The 26,195-nt window shown below is 40.5% G+C and overlaps 1 protein-coding gene across 2 annotated transcripts in view; it reads left to right on the top strand.

The window, feature by feature from the left end:
* LOC140230746 (kelch-like protein 9) overlaps window positions 1-25,870 on the top strand; it is a 46,033-nt gene extending 20,163 nt beyond the window's left edge. The window contains exons 4-5 of one of the 2 annotated variants that reach the window (XM_072310883.1): window positions 24,561-24,674; window positions 25,106-25,870. In XM_072310883.1, the coding sequence (XP_072166984.1) occupies window positions 24,561-24,674; window positions 25,106-25,542 (551 nt within the window). In that variant the 3' untranslated portion in view covers window positions 25,543-25,870. Of the gene's footprint in view, window positions 1-24,521; window positions 24,675-25,105 lie in introns of both variants that reach the window. The other variant, XM_072310881.1, reaches the window with a different exon arrangement.
* The last annotated feature ends 325 nt before the right edge of the window (window positions 25,871-26,195 follow it).

Below are 26,195 nucleotides of genomic sequence, written 5' to 3'. Positions count from 1 at the left end.
GCGTTTCCGACTCCTGCACCGAAATCTTCCCAGCTAAATTGTTTCCAGAATAGCAGCCTTGGTAGCTCTGAGTCTAAGTGGGGCTAACCAGAGAAATTTAGATTTAACATTTGGTCAGACAGCTAAGGTTAAATAACCTGAGTTTCTTGAACATTAACCTGAGAAAAAACTATGGCTAGGCTTTATGCAATAGAAAAAGTCTGGTTAAAATTCCTAACCAGAGTTTCTGGATTTAACCATGAAAAAAAAAAAAAAAAAACTCTGGTTAAGGCTTTATGCAACAGGGCCCAGGAGGCAGAGTTTTGAAATTGGCCTCTTGTAGTAGTTGGGTCCTACTCGAACCTCGACTTGTCTCACGAGGCCATGCTTGTCGGGATAAGCTGTTACACCTCGTCCTAAGGGCCACCGCCCACGTGGAGTGCTGTCATTGACTACCAAGACCAAGTCGCCGACTGCAAAGTTCCGGTTTTGTTAAGTCCACCTCTGTCTTTGCTGCAAGAGTGGTAGGTATTTCTTGATCCACCTGGACCAAAACTGGTCGCCAGGTATTGGACTTGCCTCTATCTGCGACGAAGAAAGCAGTCCTCCTTCACGAAAATCCCTGGAGGCAGGCTATAGCTCTTTCTAAGTAGCAGTAGGTGATTTGGTGTCAATGGCTCGTCATCTCAGGAATCCATGCTAAAAGAAGTAAGAGGTCTGGCGTTCAAAATGGCCTCCACTTCAGTGAAGAATGTAGCCAGTGCCTCATCTCTGCTGTCTGCTGTAGGAGATTCGTCAGAATTTTCCTCACAGATCGGATGACCCTCTCCCACACGCCTCCGATGTGGCTGGCTCCTGGGAGGTTGAAATGTCATTCAATCCCTTTTTGCACGAGGTACTTGCTCACCTTTTGCTGGTTGAGTTTCCCAAGTGCTTCTTGTAGCTCCTTGTAACCGCCTTTGAAATTTGTGCCGTTGTCACTGAACATCCCTTTGGGTTGACGACGACGATTGATGAAGCGTCGCAAGGTATGTATGAATGAATCAGTGTCCAGACTGTAGGCCACTTCAAGATGTACTGCATGGGTCGACAAGCAGGTAAATATGCAGCCATACCGCTTCTTCATACTACGACCATGCTTAATGAGAAATGGTCCAAAGTAATCAATCCCTGTCCATGTGAAAGGGGGTTCTTCGGGGTGACTCTACCCTCTGGTAAGTCTGCCATGAACTTTTGACCCCGTGATGAATTTCTCCTTTTGCACTTAAAGCAGTAGCCTATGACATGACGGACGGTTGCACCACCCTTGATGATCCAGTATTTTTCTCGGAGGGACGTCCACGTCAACCCCATACCACAATGTCCAACTTTCTGATGATGATGAATCACCACTAGTCTAGTCACTTGGTGGTCACTAGGTAGAATCATGGGATGTTTCTCATTATCTTGAATGGTCGCCTTGTTCAATCTTCCACCTACACACAGCATCCCGCTGATCAAGACAGGATTCAATCTTTCGATATTACTTGCTTGTCTACGTTGAGGTTTCTTGGCATCTGTTCCCTTCCCGAACTCCTCAGGGAATGACTGTCTTTGAACATACTTGATGATTTCATCTTCAGCATCATTCAATTCATGGACTGTCAAACATCCTCTTCCTTCTTGAGTAGATTCATCCTTCCATGTTCTTTGCAGATACTTCATGTACTGCAAGAGCCTCGCTTGAGATCATCCCAAGATGAATACCTCGTCATCAACTTGTCCAGCCCATCTGGTGAACATGTTGTGTAAACACGGGACTTCTTCACCTCATGGTCATTAAGAAGGTCTGAATCTGGTAGATCTTTCTTGAAATTGACTGGATCTTCTGGCCAAACATCCCTTTCCTGTAATAGTCCTGTGAGCCATCGAGTCAAGTGTCTCGCAGAAGTCCCCCTTGATCCATCATCAGCTGGGTTCCTGAGCGTATCTACGTGTCTCCACTGCCGTCTGTCACTCATCTCGTGGATCTTGGCGACCCTATTCGCCACAAAGGTACGGAACCTACGACTCTCATTGTTAATGTACAGCAACACAGATGTCGAGTCTGTCCAGTATATCACACTGTCTACTGGCATTCTCAGTTCATCCTTCCTGATCTGGCTCGCCTGTACAGCCAACACTGCTGCACATAATTCCAGCCGTGGAACACTCATTTTCTTCAATCGGCAGAGTCTGGTCTTGCCCATCACAAATGCAGTGTGTGTTTGTCCTGCTGCGTTGACAATCAAATACGCACAAGCTGCTTACGCTCGTTCTGACGCATCGCAGAACACATGAAGATCATTGGTGACACCGTCAAAGTCTAGAGGTTGTAACATCGCTCTATATGGACTGAGGTCAACTGTGGAAGGTCTGTTAACAATTTCTTCCATCTCTGCAACTCCTCTTGGCCCACTTCTTCATCCCAGGCCTTGCCTTGTGCACAAAGGTCTTGAAGAAGGATCTTAGCAGTGGGTATGAACGGTGAAACAAACCCCAACGGATCATATAGGGAGCTCATTGAAGATAGAATCCCTCGTCTTGTAGGTGGGACCGCCGTTGGTGACGCCATGAAGCCAAACATGTCTGTCTCCATGTCCCACATGATACCAAGAGTTCTCTCGATTGGTAGATGGCCCAATTCCAGATTAACAACGGAAGCGCTCCCTCCGATGGTGCTAATGTGGAAAGTACGTCCTTCTCGTTACTCACCCATTCGGTAAGTCTGAAACCACCTCTTCGCAGCAGTTTACACAGCTGTGGAATGAGTCTCTTTACTTCTTCGATGGTGGGAACTGCTTTGAGACAGTCATCAACATAGAAATTCTCCAAAACTGTTTGGGTCACATTTTCGTCAAAGTCCTCCTTGTTGTCCTCTACTGTCTTGTGGATGGCATATTCAGCGCAACTGGGCGAGGAGGTAGCATCAAAGAGGTGCACTAACATCTGATATTCCTTGGCAGGCTTTGACAAGTCTCCATCTTCCCACCACAGGAATCTGAGTGCATCAGTGTCTGATGGCGTCACCCGTACTTGATGAAACATTCCTTCTATGTCTCCATCTACGGCGACAATGTCTTGACGTAAACGCATCAGTACACCACCAGCTTTCTGAGGCTTCAACGGATGAGTAACAGGATGATGAGGTAAGTACCACAAGCTGCCTTCTGCACTTTCCCTACCTTTGTGGAGCTCTTGAGCGTTAGTACCCCTTTCGCAAGTACTCTCCCATTACTGCACTGTACTTGACATGGAGAGAGTTGTCCCTTTCAAGACGTTTCCTCAAACAATGAAGCCTGGAAATCGCTTGTCGCTTGATGTCTGGTAAGACAGGTGGAGACTGTCGCCACGGCAAGCCTATCTGATAGTGTCCGTTCACCAGCTTAACGGTCTTCTCCATGATTGCATGAGCTTTGCGATCCTCAATAGAGTCTGCTAACTTCTCATCTCTAGGACAAGTATCCATTTCCCAGAAACGGTGCACCTGTTTCTGCAAAGCCTCATCTGTTGATACATAATGCACTCCAAAGGACAGGTCGGGGTTCATGCTCGAGGTCGGTCCAAGCAGAGTCCAGCCTAATGGTGTGCGGATAGCGTAAGGATCTCTCTTCTGTCCTCTTCTCTCCTGTACCCAAAAGGCCTCGGGAGTATCACTCCCTATCAGCAGCCTTACTCTACCCTTTTCTGCTGAGGTAAACTTGATACCCCTCAAGTGCGACCATGCATTGACGTCTTCTTATCTAGGAACACACCTTGTCGACACAAGAAAATGCTGAACTGTCCAAACCGCATCCATCTGGATTCTCTCTTTGCTTTCAAGACCTTGCACAGAGAAGCTAACTTCTACTCCTTTTCTTGGCGAGTCAGTACTGTTGATGGTTGTTAGCTTGAAATCCTTTGGAACTCCAGTAAGCCCCAATTCCTCAGCCAATGATTGCTCACATAGCGATGTATCACTACCATCATCCATCAATGCCCATGTGACCACTTCCTGTGATCCATGTTGTACCTTAACAGGGAGCACTCTGAGACAGACATTTCTCCTCCCTCTCAGAGTGTGACACTCAGCGCTGTCTGCCCCTGTCGTCGCAGGTCGTCCGGCCCCATTCTGCTGACTTGGGCTGTCTGCTCCGTTTTACTGATCGGGTCTATTGACATTCTGATCTACATGTAGCAGTGTGTGATGTTTGCGCGTACATCCTTCCTTTTCACATGCTGCCATAGAGAGACATCCGCGTGCTAAATGCGAATGATTAAAACAATTGAAACAAAGACCATTCTTCTTTAAGAATGTAAATCTATCCTTCTGGGACCAACCTCTGAACTTATCACATGCAATGCATGACCTTTACAACAGCATGGACATGCATTTGTCTTTGGAGGAGGAGCGGCATTCTTTACCTGCACAGTGAAAGTTAAAGCTCTGGTTTGCTTCCCTTTCTTGCTCTTTGAAGAACTTGAGCTTGTGGACTTGGACGAACTTGCAGGTACACTGGCAGTAGCTGCTGAATTCTAAGCAGGTTATCTGTTGTGCTCATGTCACCTTCATAACCCATCTGTGACAGGGTCATCTGACATCTTCTCATGTCACGTGCCAAGTCCCACAAACCTTAACTTGCCCTAACGTGAGGGCGCTTCAGGACGCGTTCAGTATGGGCACGAGCAACAATGTAATTGCGCCCAAACTGGTCATACAAAATATCCCATGCTTGTTTGTATCCCACTGATGGATCTAGGAGTACACAATTCTCAATGGCCTCTCTGGCCATCCCTGTGCAAAACTGGATAAAATATGACAATATAACCCTATCATCAGACACTTTACGTGCAACATTTACATCAAAGTTGTTAGTAAAACTCCAATATTCTATTGGGTCACCAGAAAATTTCTGAATTTCTGGCTTTGGCAGATTGACTGCCATCGACATCATGTACAATTGTAGCAGCATTAATGTAAACAGGTACTGACTGCGCTGGAACCTCACACACAGGCCTACTTACACTTACAGTTACATTATAAATAGACCTATTTTCAACATTTCTACCTTTTATACCTTAATCTTATCACACCACCTTTCAGTTCTTTGTGTGATATCATCAGCTGGTGGTAAAGGTGGTTTATCACAGTCATCATGCACCTTACCACATCCAGCTGTTTCTTGCCACATTTCAGTCGCTACTGTGGCATTCTGCAGTTCATGTTCCATTTTTAGTCTTTCCAGTTTTTCTTTCATTTCAAATTGTTCCTTTCTCGAACTCTGTTCTTGTTGAAACTGTTCCAACTTCAGCTTTGCTAGCCTGAGTCTGCTTCACCTGCGCTTCTCGCAGTCTCACGCTTGAAGTGACACTTGCTTTGGAAACCATTGACGCACAGTCGACCTCACCTCGACGTCGTCTGGTGAGCTGGTTACTGCTGCCCTTTCTTCTGGACGTGTCGCCTTCGCACCCTGTTCCACGTCGTCCTTCGTTGTTCCAGACCCTGCTCTCTCATGCAGACTGCTACCCGGAATCTTCTCAGATGCCATAGTCGTGAACTTGATGTAAACGCGCCAAATGAGGAGATATTTGACCAAGAGCCTTTCTTGAATTTTCCTTTCTGTTTATTCACTGGGTTCTCCCCAATCGACTGTTTGCATTTCTGGAATTATTATCATATATTCAGTGGTTACAAACTTAACGTCATGTTTCCTTTATAGACGATCAGCTGCACGAATTACTACCGATAATTAGGTTACCTTTTCCAAGGTTACCGGAGAGTGCGCTTCTGGAATCGTAATACAGAATGTCTCAAAGTATAAGGAATAAAACATTACTTTTGACTTCAATGAGTTTCAGTGTATTATCGAGGATTTTTTTTTTTTTTTTTGTAACAAGATTTTATAACCATTTCTGAAATATGTGATCCTCTTACTGACGCACTCTTAGGGTGAGCCCAACTCATACATTCCTATGGTGTAGCTGCTATGCCATCATTCTTGTTCAGTGTAATCTATTTTGGGGTTTCCAGAGTGTATTAGTTTCTCTGCTCAAGGGCCACAATTAACTCCACAAACCTAAACATGGAGCTGTCGATTTATGTACTACATGATGTGAAATCATGAAAATCGTCGGGACTTCTCCTTTAAGAACTGTTCGAAGTATCTAAATGAAATTTGGCATATGAGTTGCCAAATATACATAATTATAAGCTGTCAAGTTTTGGGAGCACATGCACTGATCAAAGTCAAATTCTGAAAGTTTCACTATTTTCCCAATATATCTGCAATGCCTCAAGGTATACCTTTATGAAACGTAGTGTTACATGTATACCAGGTAGAGATGGGGTCATCCCACGAGACCGACACCCACGAGTCATACGGTCCACGAGACCGACATCAAAATAAGGTTCATGAGTCATACAGCCCATTAGTTCGACACTACACACAAAAAGGCTCACGAGACCGACACTAAGTTAAGAAAGCCAACGAGACCGACACTACACAATAAAGGCTCACGAGACCGACACTAGGCAAAGAAGGCCCACGAGACTGACACTAGGCAAAGAAGGCTCAGGAGACCGACACCAGGCAAAGAAAGCCCACGAGACCGACACTAAGCAAAGAAGGTTCACGAGACCGACAAGATGAACAGCGCCATCTACATGTCAATTACAAATATGTACCTGTACAGGGTATTCTTTGAAGGGGAAAGCTACATACTGGCGGGTGCAATTTTGTCACGCTATCGAGCGAGAGGTTGTAACTAATTAAACAAAACCATCTACAAATCAACGACATCAGGTATTTCTTTCTACAGCACGTGTGGCTTTTAGGGGGTTGTTCTGTCCCGCTAGCGATTTTTTTTTTCGCCGTAACCCTAACGCGTCGAAATATCCAATTGTGTCACTTGAGCAAAGACTATCAGTGTACAAGTTGATTTTTGTACGCATGTGCGTGGACTTAAGCATACTGCATAGACTTGGGCATTGCGTTTGTACTGCTATATTATACACAGTACACTGGCATGGTCGTCTCTGCTAACCACAAAATCAGATTAGAATGTGAGAATGGTACGCCACCTTTCAAACATAAACATAACAACGGGTTTGTGTGTGTGTGTGTGTGTGTGTGTGCGTGTGTGTGTGTTTCCACTTCACATGATAGGCCCTTAATCGGTGCCATCGGCATCGCGTTCGGCATTTTGCCTTAGATGGTATTTCTGTGGTTTTGTTCGCCGTCTGCGGACACTTTATATGTCTTGCAAGACTTGCGTTGCTAGGATGCAAACTCGACGTCTTCATCAATGTCTTGCAAAAGGTAAATTGGAAATCTAATTGAAGCTTGGAATAAATTATAATCAAAGTATTATATATTTAAGCCCAAAGCTGCAGCGATTGCTTTTGTTAACATTAATATTCGAAGTGGGCATTGGGTCTTGGGTAACATGGATGCACTAGGAAGAAAGATTTGCGGTGACACCATGTGTATGTAGTCCTTAACCGGGTCGTTGTTTGGAAGAACAGCCTAGAAAGAGGAGAAACGAAGAGGGAAGCGACATATGGGGGTTGTGAGGAGGGCAAAAAGTGAAGAGTGGGAGACAGTAATGGGCTGGAAGTTGAAGTTGCACTAGTGGAAACAGTAGAGAAAGGAACACAGAGAGTGGTAAGGAAGAATAGTGTGAGAATCAAGTAAGATGTTCGGACATCGTTAGAAGGGGAAAGATGAAATAGAAGGGAAGAGGAAGAGGAAGCAGTTGAATGTTGGAGAATCATGGAGAAAGGGGAGAGCAGTGAAGGTTCATGAAACCAAGAGGAGAACGAAGTCGGCGAACAGTGTGGCTATGGAACGCGAATCAATACAGAAAGGACGAATAATAAAAATAAGAAGGGATAAGTAGAGGAGAGGTGAGAATATGCGGAGAGAAGGGAGAGAGAGAGAGAGAGGGGGGGGGGGGGGCAATGAAAAGAAGAAGAAAAGAACAAATTGAAATTCAAGACGTAAATTAGAGGGAGCTAGTGTGGATCCTAGAATTAAATGCTGCTGCGGAGAAGAAAAATTAATGGAGAGGAAATAGATGACAGTTAAGTCCTGAAAGGTTCCTGTGGGAGAAATGCAAACATGAGAAATTAAAATAAGGTTAAAGTGTAGACCTGAGGAGAGAAGACGAGAGAAATAACCTGTAAAGAAATGTGTAAATTAAAACTAGTGGTCCTGAAAAGGACCGTTGGGTTGTATGGAAGGAAGAAAGAAAAAGAAGAAAGAAGAGAACAGAACAAAAAAGAAAAGATAAGATAAGTAGTGTAGAAACAGACAAAAGTGTAAGAGAGAGAGGGAGAGGAAAGAGAAATGAAACACTGAGTAAAGGTGCACAGCTAGTGAAAGTAGAGCAAGAAGTCTAGTTATATAGTCCAGGCTAGGCTCCATAGAAAGTGCACCTAACCTTGTTTTTTGATATATACAATGTTTTTTGATGGTTTCTTATCAATTCGAGGGTGCTGATTCCAAATCCGATTGATGCCACTCGCGTAACCTTGAGCATTTTCGGCAAAACGCAAAAATCCAAAATGGCCGCCAGATATGCTAATTTGGCCATGATAATCCCAGTTATGTCAATTTTATGACAAATTATTCCATCAAAGTTTTTTTTTTTTATTTTTGTTCCTTGAGTAATTCTACTTGCACATGCAAGAAATTTTTCATTTGAAGAGGTACATTTAGTATTTTAAAGGGGCTGTACAGTACTGGTTGAGGTGGGGATTCATGTTTTGAATATTCCTAAGTGAGATAATGAAAAGCCTCTTATGAAATATGAAAGAGCATGTAATTTTAAGAAGGATTCAACGTTTATTTGATGAAAATTGGTTTTCAAATGGCTGAGATATCAAAAAAAGTGATAATAATAAAAGGCGACAGGCTACACCTTTTATTAGGATCTCTTTGTTTCACCTTCTTTTTGGATATCTCAGCCATTTCAAAACCGATTTTCATCGAATAAACTGTTGATACCCCTTAGAATTGCATGCTCTTTGACATCTCATAGAGTGGTTTCTGAATATCTCGTAAAACGTTAAAAGCTAAATCCTCACCTCGACCAGAACTGTACACACCCTTTAAGCTTATTTTCAATTCAAAATGGCCGCCACTCCTATACTCATGTACTATATGAATGGCAAAAACATGCATAGAAATAGAAGACGAATTTTCAGTCACATACCTACGATTTTATCAAGTTTTGCATGTGCAATGCAAATCTGATGAGTGCCACTAGCAAAACAAGCAAACCAAAAAAAAAAAAAAAACCAGAAAGTTTATAATTTTTAGGCTTATTATATTCTTCTTAATACAAAACTTCAAAATGGATGCCACTCATATACCCCTGCACAATATGAACGGCAGAGCGTGTGAAATAAACAAATTTTCTATTTTTTTTTTGTCACTCAGGTACACTGTTTACCAATTTGTGTGCTGATTATAAATCAGAAGGTTGTTACTAACAAAGGCTGTTTTATTTTTTGATGCAAACATCCAAATTTGCTACCTCAATCTGAATTTTTCCCTAGGTATTTGGAAAAATCCACCAAAACTTGAACTGACGCCAACATCAAGATCGTTTATCAGGAATTATTAGATAATGAACATTTGATACTTACTTGCCTTTAGATGTTCAACATCAAAATATTCATTCTGATTTACTGAATTAAAAGGCTGAATCCTAGATGATGACACAAATGGAATTTTCAATTAACTGTCCTGTTCTACATTATCTAAAAGCGATATTATACAAACTTTTCAGTCCCCTCATCCGAGAAAGAACATGAGGCAGGGGAAAGTGGAAAAAGGGACCACCTCACTTCCTGTTGTCAAATCTCTGAAATGAAAACAATGCCCCAAAGTTTTTAATGTTAACCCAGATGAATTACATACGGTAGATGAATTTTACCGTTTTTTTTTTTCGGAGTGAATGTGTTTGAGTATAGGCCTGTGATGTCGAGGGAGACTCTGAGATCTGTGCAGTGCTGCCTCATTCTGAAAGCAGTGTTATAACAACTTCACAGTGCTTGTCTTTAATCTTCAGCATTTGCAGATTCAGGATTGCTCTCGGTAACCAGACCAGCTGTGTTAGGACTCTAAATGATGGCCTCCTTAATGGTGGCTGTAAACTAACTCCACTATTATAGATGTCTTTTTAACATATATGTGGTGACATTACATTCACTTCACGTAGGAAGTTTGCAGATGATCTTGCCTTTACGTCTCATAGAAAGTCCTTGGATGACATGAGCCGAGTACTGACCCATCTCAAGACAATAGTGGAGTACTTCATCTTCTGGAGACTTTGCCCCAACCTTTATTAGATTATCATCACACCCATGCCTTCCATCTTAGTAACCATCTTGCCAACGCTATGTTCAAGGTAGCCCTCTGTGGCAAGCCTTCCAAGCATAGGCTAAGGAAGTCCACCCTCCTTCACTGGCACTCGATCACTCTCCCTCACACTGGAAGGAAAGGATGGCAAGTGTCACCAGTACCGTCAACGCATACCCTGACCTTCCAAACACGATAGCATGGGGGGGGGGGGCATTTCATGAAGCGTTTTGTCTGACAAATTTGTCTGACAAATTTGCTCTCAGCCAGTCAGATGCAAGGATTTAATAGCTTATAACAGTTTGTCAAAAAGAAAAGATCTGACAAAACACTTCATGAAATGCCCCCTTGAACAACCTGCCATCATTGCGCCTGAAATCCCACAAGCCTAGATTTCCCTACTGTATCTTGAAAGCTTTGACCCCAAAACAGGTTGGTGCAGATGCTGGTCTGATGTCATCTCTGATACCACCCAAGTTACCTACAACACTGTCTCTGGCCTGGCAACAAAGCCGCAGGGCTTCAACGGGTGGTGATCAAGCAAGTCTTCATGTCTTCATCCTGTTTCTATGGCAAATAATCGCCCTCTGACCCCTGAGGAAGTGCTGAACATCACCAGATGTGGTTGCAATTAAAACAATTGCACGACTAATATGCATCTTTAGCCTGAGAATTCTGCAAATTTGGGGCTGATGTCGCCTGCTGCTAAACATATAATTAAAGGGTTCTTTAAAGACAATAAAAATGACAGTTTTAGTTTTAAGACAAGACTGAATGAGATCATGATGTCAAAGTGTATATTATCAACACCTGGGAACTGTGAGAGAACTGAAAGAGGTATCTCACATTGCTCCTTGGTTGATGTTTAATGAAAAGTTTGTACGGTATTGCATTAAGACAGTTTCGTTTATGCCTTCAACAGTTTTTGTTGTTGTTTTAATTCAAGAAGAAAATCAGGTTTGCTCGATAAATCAAGGCGGCACTTCTAAATTAAATCATATCAAAGTGATGGAGGTTATGATTAATTTCGAACTCGCCTCATAGGACTGCTCCTCCCCCCCCCCCCGAACTCCTTGCTGGAAAAAAAAAATCTACAATGTAAAGGGTTTTTAGTTGTGTCATTAATGTCCGATGTGTTTTTGTCTGCAACCATGTATCTCTGCACTTACTGTATAGGATTTTTCGGTACTTTGCTAATATGGTTTTAGGGGAATACAGATTACAAGCTTTGCTTTCTAGCTCAGTTCCCCTCCATTTTCAACATTATTTGATAAGTATATGTATCTAGGCTCCTTAATACATTGTGTTAGTATTACATTTTTATATTCAACCGGCATGTAGAATATGATGGTATACTGATTCCTTGCGAGACGTTTCGTGAACTCATATTGTTGAGACTTTTGTTGAGACAAAATGAAATATATAAGAAATTGTGTTCAACATCGTAAGGTTTATGAATATTAAATGCTCATATATGTAGTCCCCCTATATATTGTAAGTGACACCCAACATATTGCACATGCAACACTTTATGATAGCGCAGGTACGGGACTGAAAATACAGTAAATTTGTTCTATATTTCCATGCATATGTTTTGCCATTCATATAGTACATAAGCATAGGAATGGCGGCCATTTTGAATAAAAAATGAGCTTTAAATGCTAAATGAACCTATATGAAATGAAAATTCGCTTGCAAATGCAGATGGAGTAACTCTAGGAACAGAAATGTACAAAGTTTGGTGGAATAATTGGTCATATAATGCACATTATTGTGTTTATCACGGCCGAATTAGCATATCTGGCGGCCATTTTGGATTTTTGCATTTTGCCGAAAATGCTCAAGGTTACGCGAGTGGCATCAATCGGATTTGGAATCAGCACCCTCGAATTGACATGAAACCATCAAAAAACATTGTATATATCAAAAAACAAGGTTGGGTGCCTTCTAGCCTGGACTATATAAGAATAACTAGGAGAACCGAGGAACTTGACGTTTCGGGCAGGTTGACTGTCCTTCGTCAGAAGTGAAGCGTGATCTGAGAGGAGGCGGGCTATATTTGGAGAATGCGGACCTAGATGGAAGAGGTCGGTCTAGGCGGGCTCGTAGGCGGGCTGAGCGTCGGCTGTTGGTGGAGTGTTGTGGTCGTTGATGCGTTCTATTGTTCTTGGAGTGTGTTGGTGGCGGAGTACATCTGTGAGGGCTAACTTGGCTGTTAGTAGGTCGTGGCCGGAGATTGGAGTCCGGGTTAGTAGCTGGGGTGGACGCCGGTGGTGTGGATGAATAATTGTGTCGGTGAGGGCGTCTTCTGGAACCAGCGATAGGTGTGGTCGTGAGTGGAAGGCGCGGTTGACGTCGTGGGCGCTGTTGTGAAGAGGTGGGGGAAGAGTTATGAGACGAAGAAGTAGAGGGGGGAATGTGCTGTGGAGAGAGTGTGTTGTTGTTGTCATTGTTGCTGTTTGATTGTTTGTTGATGAGAGGAAGCCAGATGTTGTTGATGTGGAGTCCAGTATCCTGTGTAACAGTGTCGTGTGTGTGAATTTCTATGGCTTCTCTGATGCGTCGTGTGTTCCAGTTTTTGATGGATGTGATGAGTTTGCTGTCTTCCCAGTTGATGCGATGTTCCGACTGTTGAGCGTGTTTCACGATGGCCGACTTTTCCCATTCCGAACGTCTGTAGCATGTTTTGTGTTCTTTCAGTCTGGTCTCTAGCGATCTCCCTGTTTCACCTATGTAGACTTTCTCGCCTACTTCAACGGAATCTAGTCAAACAATCTAAACTCTCCAATCATCTCACCTTTCTGAAAAGATGCCGAGATCACAGTATCATCCCTCCTGGTCTACAGCTGAAATCAACCATACAAACTCCACGTGCTCGACGTATTCTTCACCAAGCCGGCCTCTCCCTCACCAGAGAACGCATAGCCCATACTCGACAAGAACTTCACACAATCGATCAACAAATCAACACCTCACAAACACACTTGTCACAAACACTACATCCTGCTGACCTCCAGAAGATACAGACCTTCAACTCTCACACAGCAAGGACCACATTTCTTCGCACCAGAGAGAAGCAGATACGGAAGTTCAACACACTACATAACAGCCATACCCATACATACACACGAGACAAGCCGCCCGCCGCCCGTAACACCGTTGTCAATTTAAGCCAGCACAACCTCACACAAGCCGAACACAACGTGTTATCCCTTGGGCTTAACTTCGCAACACCACCCAAGAAGATTCCTTTCACAGAAATCATACAACAAACGGAACCCAAGCTCAGATACCTGAACAAAGCCGCAGCCGACAACATTCGACTCCTTGTTACTCAAGCTCTCTCCACAGCCAAGCCACCGCAACCCAACCTCAACAAAGAAGAACGTGTTTTAATTTACACATTTCTTTACAGGTTATTTCTCTTGTCTTCTCTCCTCAGGTCTACACTTTAACCTTATTTTAATTTCTCATGTTTGCATTTCTCCCACAGGAACCTTTCAGGACTTAACTGTCATCTATTTCCTCTCCATTAATTTTTCTTCTCCGCAGCAGCATTTAATTCTAGGATCCACACTAGCTCCCTCTAATTTACGTCTTGAATTTCAATTTGTTCTTTTCTTCTTCTTTTCATTGCCCCCCTCTCTCTCTCTCTCTCTCCCTTCTCTCCGCATATTCTCACCTCTCCTCTACTTATCCCTTCTTATTTTTATTATTCGTCCTTTCTCCATTGATTCGCGTTCCATAGCCACACTGTTCGCCGACTTCGTTCTCCTCTTGGTTTCATGAACCTTCACTGCTCTCCCCTTTCTCCATGATTCTCCAACATTCAACTGCTTCCTCTTCCTCTTCCCTTCTATTTCATCTTTCCCCTTCTAACGATGTCCGAACATCTTACTTGATTCTCACACTATTCTTCCTTACCACTCTCGGTGTTCCTTTCTCTACTGTTTCCACTAGTGCAACTTCAACTTCCAGCCCATTACTGTCTCCCACTCTTCACTTTTTGCCCTCCTCACAACCCCCATATGTCGCTTCCCTCTTCGTTTCTCCTCTTTCTAGGCTCTTCTTCCAAACAACGACCCGGTTAAGGACTACATACACATGGTGTCACCGCAAATCTTTCTTCCTAATTAACTTCACCATGCAAACCTTCAAACAACACATGGATGCACTACTGGGTTAATTTGGGTTTATCCTCCAATTTTACGATCATTGTTCTTAAAAGAAATGATTAAGAAAGGCGTACGTAGTATAGGTTCCTTTTTAGTTCAGGTTAATGTATATCAAGATGTATGATTATATTCTCATGCGATAACATCAAAGATGAATATGGGGGAGAGAAGAGAAACTGGGGGAGAGTAATCATCGAGATTTTGATCGATAAAATCCTTTATTATAATAGTTTAATTTAATCAGATTTAAAAAGGCATTTTGAATCGGCATTTTAAAAATCAAAAGATGTGCTATTTCGAACAAGCAGCAATTCATTTTCCCAGTCTATGCATGTACAAAAATTGCTCTAGTATCACGGTTTGTATTGATCTATTAATAATTTTTTGATGTTCACTTTATCATTGCCAACCCTATAGTCCTCGTCATCACGTAACATCGTCACCCCTACCACCACGACCATCATTGAAGGAAGCCAAAACCCAAAAAGAAATGTGGATTGAGTGAAAGCAGCAACATTAGTAGAACACATCAGTGAAAATTTAAGGAAAATCGGGCAGTCGATGCAAAAGTTATGAATTTTGAACGTTTTGATGTTGGAACCTCTGGATAAGGGGATACCTGAGTTCATGATATGATTGTATTGTGTTGGCAACAACATAAAGAAAATATAAAGAAAAAAAAAAACATGTTTTCACTTTTATTGCGTAATGAAAGAGCATTTGACTAACCGCTTTCAGAAAGTATAGGGGGAATGATTACTATCCTTAACATAAATTATGTCAGTATCAATTAAGTTGATGGAATGTGTAATTTTCATGAAAAATGATTAGTGTGTGTGTGTGTGTGTGTGTGTATGTGTAATTCTCTTCATATTTTCTTTACGTTGTTGTTGTCCACTAAAGACGTCATGGACTCTAGTAGTCTCCTTTATCCAGTGATTACAACACCGAAACTATAAAAATGAATAAATTTTGCATCGATTGTCCGATTTTTCCTCAAAATTTCACTGATGCGTTATACTAATGTTGCTGCGTTCGCTCAATCCATATTGCTCTTTGGGCTTTGGTTTCCTTTAATATCAACCAATCATCACTACCGTCATTGCTTTTATTAGATTACGGTGCACGACCATAAATATCATTACTATCATTTCACAACTCGATATCATCTTATCATCATCACAACGAATATCACTCGTATTACCATTGTATACATATCACCACAAGCAATATATCCTCCACCACTTCAATATACTTTTTTTTTTCTCATGTCACCAATCCACCAACAACTTCACGATATATCTTTCATAGTTTTCAGCATCATCATCATTATCATCAGTCTAAATAAGCATTGCGACTGGCAATATATTCCTACTCAATCCCTCCCTCCAATGCCCACATGGCCCAGCACCCTGTAAATGATGAAGAGAAACGATTGAATATTAAAACACTGATTTTGTTTGTTTGTAAGAACACTAGCCGCATTCACACGTACAAAATAGCTGGTTACCGAGCGCGCTCCAAAACTCGAGTTCACTTTTTATGAAACTTTATGATCGATATATTATAGAAACAAACACCTGACATCAACTGGTATCAGATTCCCAGGTGGGTTCATGAGTTTAAATGTGTACAAACCATTTGTTGTCGACTGACACCCAAAAAAGGCAAGCCGTGCGTGATTTGTTGTCTCGAAGTTGTGCAGTATCGTACAAACACATGCAAAAGAATAGCGTATTTTATAACGCATAAAAAGTGATGAGATATTAGAGCTGTGATAGCAGTTTACCAGTATCAGCATAACCATGTCTACTATGTGTGTGTGTGTGTGTGAGAGAGAGAGAGAGAGAATCCAACCCACAGCTCCGATTCTCAAGTAATACACATTTGTAGAGGCGACTTGAAACGATCGTTTTATTGTGTGTTGTTATTTGGCACAAAATAATTTCATTTATCTGTAATAATGGTAAACGATAACCAAATGAAAATCAATTTGCCCGATATTAGCCAAATTTAAGATCTTTTCATTAAGTTGGAGTATCGAGCATCAGTTCAGAGTCACAGAGGCTACTTTCGAGTTTTTGTAATGCATTCATAGGAAACTGATAACTACACGTTTGAACGATGCACCCATTATTATGGTTACAGTTCGTTATTCCGAAGGTTCGTTATTCCGAAAGTTTGTTATTCCGAAGGTTCGTTATTCGAAAATTTCGTTAATCCGAAAATAAAATAGGGTTCGCTATTTCGAAGGTTTATTAATCCGAAAGTGAAATAAAGTTTGTTATTCCGAAGGCGCGTTAATCCGAAAATGAAACAAAGTTCGTTATTCCAAAGGTTCGTTACGGACCGTATTTCCTTGTCGGATGAACGAACCTCCGGAATGACGAACCCTATTTCATTTTCGGATTAACGAACCTTCGTAATAACGAACCCTATTTCATTTTCGAGTAAACAAGCCTTCGGAATAGCGAACCCTATTTCATTTTTGGATTAACGTACCTTCGGAATAACGAACCTTCGGAATAACACCCCAAATGTTCGGATTAACGAACCCTTCTTGATTTTCGGGTTTTCGGATTAACGAACCTTCGGAATATCGAACCTTCGGAAAAACGAACAGCACCCTACAAATCTAACCTAATCTACTCCTTCAAATGTCCTAAGCCTTATATCTACGTCTGCCACGTATTCTTAGTTGCTAGCACTATTGTATCACCTTTTTATATAAGGGCAAAAATTTGTAATGCTTTATGACATGGTTACTAAACCGAAGGTTCGTTAATCCGAACATTAGTTATTTTGTGGCGTTATTCCGAAGGTTCGTTATTCCGAAGGTTCATTTATCCGAAAATAGAATAGGGTTCGCTATTCCGATGGCTCGTAATAAATTCGAAAATGAAATAGGATTTGTTATTCCGAAGGTTCCTTAATCCGAAATGAAATAGGGTTCGTTATTCCTAAGGTTCGTTGATCCGACAATGAAAAAGGGTAAGTAACGAACCTTCGAAATATCGAGCTTTGTTTCATTTTGGGATTAACGAACCTTCGGAATAACGAACCTTATTTCATTTCGGATTAATAAACCTTCGGAATAGCGAACCCTATTTTATTTTCGGATTAACGAACCTTCGGAATAACGAATCTTCGGAGTAACGAACCTTCGAAATAAAGAACCTTCGAAATAACGAGCAGTAACCCGGAAAAGACATAACGTTTTCAGAACGTTTTCTAAACTTTTTTTTTGAGGTTCCGTACGTCTTCGTACAAAATGGAAACGTTTTAAAAACGTCAATGGACGTGCTTAGGTTAAAAAACGTTTTTATTATGTCTGCTACGTCTTCGTGTTTTAAAAACGTCCAAAAAACGTTTTTATTAGGTCTGCTGCGTCGACTTCGTTTTTATTGAACGAAAGATTTATTCTGGGTCCGAACTTTCTGTGTTGAAAATAAACTTACCTAAGGTATTGTTCAGTCACTCACAATTTCAACTATGAAGAGATTATGAAGAGGTATTTTCATTTTATCATGTTAATATGCCTAATTAAGGTGTGTGTGATCTAATCTTAGTAACGTCTTCATGTATCTCATCATTTTGCTGGTATATAAAAGAATGTGATACAAATTCATCAATTGGGAATAGGATGTAGTATAAAATACTTAGTATAGGTGGTAGGACATTAGGAACAGGTTAGGATAGGATTATATACGTAGGATTAGGATTAGGGTACATTAATCCCAGATTGTGCCTACATTTTTTTTTTTAAATACCCAATAATAAATAAACATTAGACGTTCTTAAAAGGTTTTCTGGACGTTCCTGAACGGGTCAAGACTTTTTAGACGTTCTTAAAACGTTTTTTTTTTTTTTTTTTTAACGTTCTAGACAGTTTTCAAAGATTTTCTAAAATGTCCGCAGAACGTCTACAAAACGGATTGAATATTCTTAAAAGGTTTTACTGACGTCAATAACGTCCAAAAGATTTTCTGCAGGTCCTTAAAAATTCCGAAAGTTTTTTTATTGTTTTTTAAACGTCTAAAAAATGTTTTTATAACGTCCATTTGAAACGTTTTCAGTACGTGGAAAACCTTCCACAAAAAAGACGGTCTGAAAACGTTTTGACAAAACGTCCAAATAACAAACTTGGAACGTTTCAAGAACGTTCAGAAAATGTCCAAATGTTAGCTGGGAACCAGATTTGTATCATGGTTGTACCTTGAGGTGCTCACATGCGCTTTATTAGATCTTCAAATGAAATACTGATTAACCAACCGCCCACGACCTTAAAATGAGGTCAAAATCACGTCCATTTTCCTTGTTAAGTTTTCGTGAAAAAAGGCGGCTTTCAGACGTTTTTCTTGTTTCTTTACCAATATACGTTAAATGTCATGAATTGACGTGTAAGCGACGTGCTCATGACCTTATTCTGACGTACGTCTTGTCTTTAGAATTGTGATTTACACGTCATTAGGACGACTCTACGACCACCAATGACATCTTTGGGACAACTTCCATTTCATCAAAAATACGACATATTGACGTCAGTTTGAAAAATACGACATATTCACGTCAGTTTGAAACGTTTATACGACGTCAATTATCTTTTTTTAATTTTGTCTAAAAGACTTTAAATTAGTTATTTACACGTCCTTGCAACGTCTTTGTATAACCACCCAGGCGTCAGAAAGACGTCACAAATATGACGTCTATAGATGTCTTCCATTTGAGCAGAAATACGACTTTCTGGTGTCAGTTTGAGACCTCTAAATGGCGTCTGTTTTCTTTGCAAGACTTTGCAAAACTGACGTAAATTTAACGTCATTGATACGTCATTAATATGGCGTATAGATAGGTTGCAAAGCAACGTAAATTTTACTTCACTAATACGTCGTAAATATGACTGAATAATACGTCACAAAACTGACTTCAATTTTAAGTCTTTAGTACGTCGCTAATATGACATCATAAATACGTCGCAAAACTGAGGAAAAGTTCACGTTATTCATACGTCGCTCATATGACGTCATAAATGCGTTGCAAAACAAAGTAAATATTACGATATATTACGGTATTATGGTATATTACGGTCATTTAAATAACGCTATAAATACGTTGCAAAGCAACATAGATTTTACGTCATTAATACGTCTTTATGACGTAAAAATACGTCGCAGAATTGACGTAACTTTTACGTCATTAAAAGGTCACTAATATTAGGTAATAAATATTTCGGAAAACTGACTTCAAATTCACGTCAGGAGGTCCATAACATGACGTGATAAATTCGTTTCAAAAACGTTGAAATCACGTAATTTCCTGGTCATTATAAGACGTGCGACTACTTTGACCAGTTGCGAAGTGACGTGTTGACCTCCGGCTGCTAGCTGGGATGTTCATAAAGTTGGTTCCATTCCTTTCTGCCAATTCAACCGCTCACATGACTTCACTGTATAATAGTAGTGCTATTTTTGTCCCCGCCGAACGAGTTCGAGCAGGGGACTATGAAACGGGCTCCGTACGTGTGTGTGTCCGTGTGTCCGTCTGTCCGTCCGTCCGTCTGTGCGTCCGTGTGTGATCAAAATGTTCATTTTGCTACTTCTCTGTCATTTAGGAGCCAATTTTGATTCTGTTTGCTTTATATGATAGCACTACATGGGAGCTTTGAAACTTCTACACAGAATTTCGTTGTGACCTTTGACCTTGACCTTTGACCTATATTGTACATTTTGCTTCAAAATGCTACTCCTTCGCCATTTCTAACCCGATTTCGATTCCGTTTGCTTTATGTGATGGCACTAGGTGAGGGCTTCAAAACTTCTACACAGAATTTTGACCTTTGACTTCTTTGACCTTTGACCTATACTGTACATTTTGCTACAAAATGCTACTCCTTCGCCATTTCTAACCCGATTTCGATTCCGTTTGCTTTATGTGATGGCACTAGGTGAGGGCTTCAAAACTTCTACACAGAATTTTGACCTTTGACTTCTTTGACCTTTGACCTTGATTTTTGACCTGTATTGTACATTTTGCTACAAAATGCTACTCCTTCGCCATTTCTAACACGATTTCACTTCCGTTTGCTTTATGTGATGGCACTAGTTGAGGGCTTCAAAACTTCTACACAGAATTTTGACCTTTGACTTCTTTGACCTCTGACCTTGATTTTTGACCTATATTGTACATTGGCTACAAAATGCTACTCCTTCGCCATTTCTAACCCGATTCCGATTCTGTTTGCTTTATGTGATGGCACTAGGTGAGGGCTTCAAAACTTCTACACAGAATTTTGACCTTTGACTTCTTTGACCTTTGACCTTGATTTTTACCTATATTGTACATTTTGCTACAAAATGCTACTTCCGGCGGGGACATATATTACGCACCGCGTAATTTCTACTTTTCCTTGTTTTTCTTAACTCAAACACCTGACAATAATAAGAAAATAAGATTGGTTAAAGTTTGAGGAAAGCATTCTAATTTTCAACACATTATAATCGATCAAGAAGATCAGGAAATTTTTGACGTTTCCAGCGACTTCCTATACAAGATAATAGAAAAGAAAGTACATGTACGCAAAATATAACATTCTAACTTAAAGGCATAATTTACCATTTGCAGATGAAACTAAAACCCAGCACTGGTGCTTCAAAATAGTTCGAAAATGTGCGCCGTAGGGAAAGAAACAACCAATATAAATATTTGAACCATTATCATCGATGTTAAATATTGTTAGATATACAAAATGCGAACGATAGTTTTAATAAAAATGTTTCCAGATTAAATCGTCTAAAGTTATGGTTTAATGAGAAAAACTATGATATCTCCTTACATTTTATGCTTTATTGGAAACATTTTATATGGTAGGATGTATTGTGATACAACTAACCTACAGATAATATGCATCAAAAGTAATATCTTGAACATTTTATGTTTGAAAGGCATGAAGGCGTGCCATTCGAATCTGATTCTGTGTTAGCAGACGACCATGCCACTGGTACTGTGCGACAGTACAGTATGCCTAACCAAGTCCACGCGCATGCGTACAAAAACCAGCCAGTACACTGATAGTCTGTGCTCAAGTGACACAATTGGCAATTTCGACGCGTTAGGGTTACGGAAAAAAAAAAATCGCGTCCCACTACGGGGAGTAACATTGATACAATTTTTTTCTTTAAAAAAAAATAAAATTGTCTTCTTCATGAGACTCCCACCCCAAAAAAAGTATGAAAAAAAAATAAAAAGGGCAAGAACAATATATAGTTTAATTTTAAATGCCATTATGCTATTTTCAATAGGCCTTCCCAATTTTTAGCCTGCTTAAAGAGTTCAATCTGTAAATTTTTCTGTAACTGTAGGCCCTAATGTATGACATTGAAAGGATGAAAACGTTTTATGTTTCAGCAATTCTCCTCGATTTGTGGCTTGTGTTTGTAAAATTATTTCTTCTCAAAACGGTACATTTTCAAGAAGTAGAATAGCTTTTTTTTTTTTAAATGGTTGCATCCTCTTTTCCTGAATCCTTAATAGACGATTACTAATTATTATTTTTGTGAATTTATACTAAATCAACACCTTCGCAGATGACGACTCCCGCTCTATATCATGTAAAGCAGGTGTGCGCTGATTTTTTTTTTTTTTTTTTTTTGGGGGGGGGGGGGGGGTAAATTTCATTTCACAGCTGGCTATTCATTTATTTATTTATTGTTTTTTTGGTTGATCTAAATTTCCACATCATTTTTGCTTTTTTCCAAGAAGGTGTTTACCGGTATGTTTTTTTTTTTTTTTTTTTTGCGGAAAGGAAAATGAGAATGTTTTGGCATTTTCGAAATTGATGTTGAAACTCATGCACTTTTACTGAATTTTACTTATTTTTTTCCCAAACACTCACACACGCAAACACAAAGATCTTGGGGTGAAGGTGGGCAATTGACGGGGTAATACCCTAGCAACTCTCCGTTTTCATCTTTCATATCTTCCTTATGGCATTATCTGGACACCCTTTAATTAACTTGTATATAGGTGGCGCTGTTCATCCTGTCAGTCTCGTGGGCCTTCTTTGCCTAGTGTCGGTCTCGTGAGCCTATTAATTGCGTAGTGTCGGTCTCGTGAGCTTTGTTTGTTTAGTGTCTGTCTCGTGAGCCTTTTAAGCGTAGGCCTATCTCGCGGGCTGTAGATGCATAGTGTGAGTGTTAGCCTTTTTTGCATAGTGTCGAACTCATGGGCTGTATATCTCGTGGGCATATTTTACTTGATGTCGAACTCGTGGGCTTTATTTACTCAGTGTCGAGCTCGTGGACTGTATAACTAGTGGGCTGTATGACTGTCTGAGCTGCATGACTCGTGGGTTGTATGACTTGTGAGCTGTATGACTTGTGGGCTGTTTGACTCGTGGGTGTCTGTCTCGTGACGTGCACCCGTAGAGATTCACTATGGAAGTTTTGGAGCATATTTTTAACGGGGTCAAAGTTCAAAGCTTTATTAAAAAGATGAAGTGAAAATGGTAAAACTTCACCTTTTTTTCACATCTTGGAATTGGCTCAAGTTATTTTCGGAAACTTGATTAATATGCATGTACTGCTTGATTTGTCTTGAGAAATTTAGGATCATGGGGTAAAATGTCAGGTGGAAACGCTCAAATTCTGTTGTTAATGCTGTCTCCACACCTTGAAAGTCATACTAATTGCATAAACTTACTTGATTAGGAAGCCCAAACCCAAAGAGAAATGTAGATTGAGTAAAAGCAGCAACATTAGTAGAACATATAAATGAAAGTTTGAGGAAAATCAGACAATATATTGATGCAAAAGTTATGAATTTTAAAGTTTTGGTGTTGGAAGACGAGACTATCTAGAGACTATAACGTTTGTTTGGACAACAATATAAAGAAAATATAAAGGGAATTCCACAAAAATTCCCATTTCTAGCATAATGAAAGAGCACTTGACTAACCGATCTCAGAAGACAGGGGGAAAAATTGCTATCCTTTACATATGTCAGTATAAAGTTGATGGAATGTATAATCTTCATGAAAATTATTTTTTTTTTTGCGTGTATGTGTTGATTTCCCTGTATAGTTTGTTTATATTATTGTCCACGCATGGCGCCTTATTATCCTCCAGTAGCCTTCTCATCCACCGGTTCGGTTCCAACACCAAAACTGTAAAAATTCATAACTTTTACTTTGATTGTCCGATTTTCCTTAAACTTTCACTGATATGTTCTACTAATGTTGCCGCTATCATTCAATCCACATTTCTCTTTGGGTTTGAGTTTTCTGTAAAATTTATAGGTATGATATACTACTGTGCAATGATTCTGTAAAGAAACATTTTTTTTTTTTTGGGGGGGGGTGGGGTGGGTCAAAGGTTAGTGATAGTGTTAAAATTTCACTATTTTTCCCATATCTTCAACATAACTCGTGAAAATGTGAAAATGTGAAAATTCCTCCGCCTCCTCCTCCCCCCTTAGTCCATATTCTATATAGGGCACTCCTTGATCCGCCATAATCAAACATGAAGGTTCGGTCATTAATGTCTTCATAGTTATCGGTTCGACAGAAGAAGATAAAAGAATTCCAGATTTTAGGGACTCTGAGGTTTCGACTGCCCCAACCTCTGTTGGCGGTGGGGAGGGGGGGGGGGGGGGGGAGAGAGACTCATTAAACACTGTTGAAATGATTTAATTTCATATCACCATAAACATGATATCTGCCAAGTTTGATGAAACTCAATTGTGGGGCTTACAAGAAAATGAAAACAATAAAGGTTCACTAGTAGTTTGTTAGACGTCGAGTTCATGAATAACATAATACCATTGTTACGTAATACCGTCAACGTACATGATTTCCACATTTCCCTGCAAAATTTAACGTTTTTACATTTCCCGGCTAGATGTTCTTACATTTCCCGGTGAGACGTTTTTATATTACCCGTTATGCCCTGTTATTTTTCATATTTACAAATCCCAGCTCCTCACGGTCTTCATTTTCCCTCCTTAATAGGAGGACGATTGGACGACACGACCTCATTACCTGACGTAGAGCGCTACGACCCTTGTCGAGACGTGTGGGAGCCCGTGGCGAGTTTAAGTGATCCTAGGAGGTGTGTGGCGGTCGCAGCTCACAGTGACCTACTGTACGCTGTGGGCGGATCAGGTGGGTTGCTTCTTCACGAAGGCTTATGAGGTCTACGACTGTGATAGCTATTAGGATGATTAGCAAAAGTCATGACTTTACAGTAATTTAGTTATGCGAGTTATTTGACAGAAAAAAAAAAACAATCATAGATTTCTCATACACGTTACATCATAGCAAAGCTGGATATTTTTCCTACAATTTTACTCACTATATGTCCGGCTTTACAAATATCTATAGAAGTAACATAGATTTGAAATACAGAATGTTTTCTCAAGGCATTACTACGTTGGTGTCTCAGAATAATGTGGCACACAGAAGGTTTCCACCATGAAACATAAAGAGTTAATAACTCACAACTGACTACTGACCGAAACATAATACGACCTACGCAGTTATCATTTATTGTGAGGTTGGAGCATGCTCATAGTCGTTGAACTTGTTTTCTGCAGGAAATCACAGAATATCGAGCAAGGTGGAATGCTTCGATCCGGACAAAAATGAGTGGACATCTCTACGGCCATTAAGTACACCGCGATTCTTTTCTCTGCTGATACCATTTGGTGACTACCTCTACCTCGCAGGTGGAGCCACGGTGGAAAGTGGTGGCACTCTACGTTGCCTTGAGCATGTAGAACAGTACGACCCTTCAACAGACACGTGGCGTACACTTGCTGCCATGACAACCCCTCGTGCAGAGGCAGCAGGCTGTGTAGTGGATGGACGGATGTACATGATTGGTGGATACAACTGGGAAAGTAAATCCTGGCTGAACTCTGCAGAGGAATATGACTTTAACAGGGATGAGTGGCTTGCCTTCACTAGTTTTCCGAGAGCTTTGACTGGTGTTGCATCTTGTACACTTACCTTGTACAAGTCTCCACCATGAGGCATATACTATGTTTAACAAATACCGAATTAACTTGGTATTTTATCCATCGTTATTCAGCAGTTTGTGCACTCATCACAAAGGAACTCATGACAAGGCGTAGTTGTGTGAATTTGTGAATATTCACATCTAATAAATAGGAAGAAACTTCATTCATCATGATAGAATTAACGCAGTCATCTTCCGAATTTATCCTGGATCTCGTCACAGAATACGAAGCTATATGATGAGAAGAACTTGGTTATTCAAATGATTGGCTACGGCATGTGACATTTTGCAATTATCTAACCCATTTGAACCTCGTCCCTTATCTGGGAATAAATCTCTAATTGCCATTCGATAGGAGAAAACGTGTTGCTTATTACTTTGCTTGACTTCATATAGGGTGAAGGACGAATGACATCTTCGTAAGTGTAGAATGATCTATTGCGCTCGCATGAATATGTCGCGTTGAGTTGACTTTTTATTCTGCAATGTGATTTTACTATGAAATGATTTATGAAGGTGGAGACAGAGAGCAAAGAGCATTTTAACCCATTATTCAACCGAAAAGTCGAAAATATGTCGGCAGCTGTCTTTTTTTTTTATAAACGAAATTTAAAGATGTAAAAAAAAAACCCACGCACGCACACGCACACACATCTTCAGAATAG

This window comes from Diadema setosum, chromosome 7 (genome assembly GCF_964275005.1).
Source record: "Diadema setosum chromosome 7, eeDiaSeto1, whole genome shotgun sequence".
NCBI lineage: Eukaryota > Metazoa > Echinodermata > Echinoidea > Diadematoida > Diadematidae > Diadema > Diadema setosum.
Note: the sequence above shows the minus strand (reverse complement) of the source record. Positions and strands in the feature narration are given on the sequence as shown.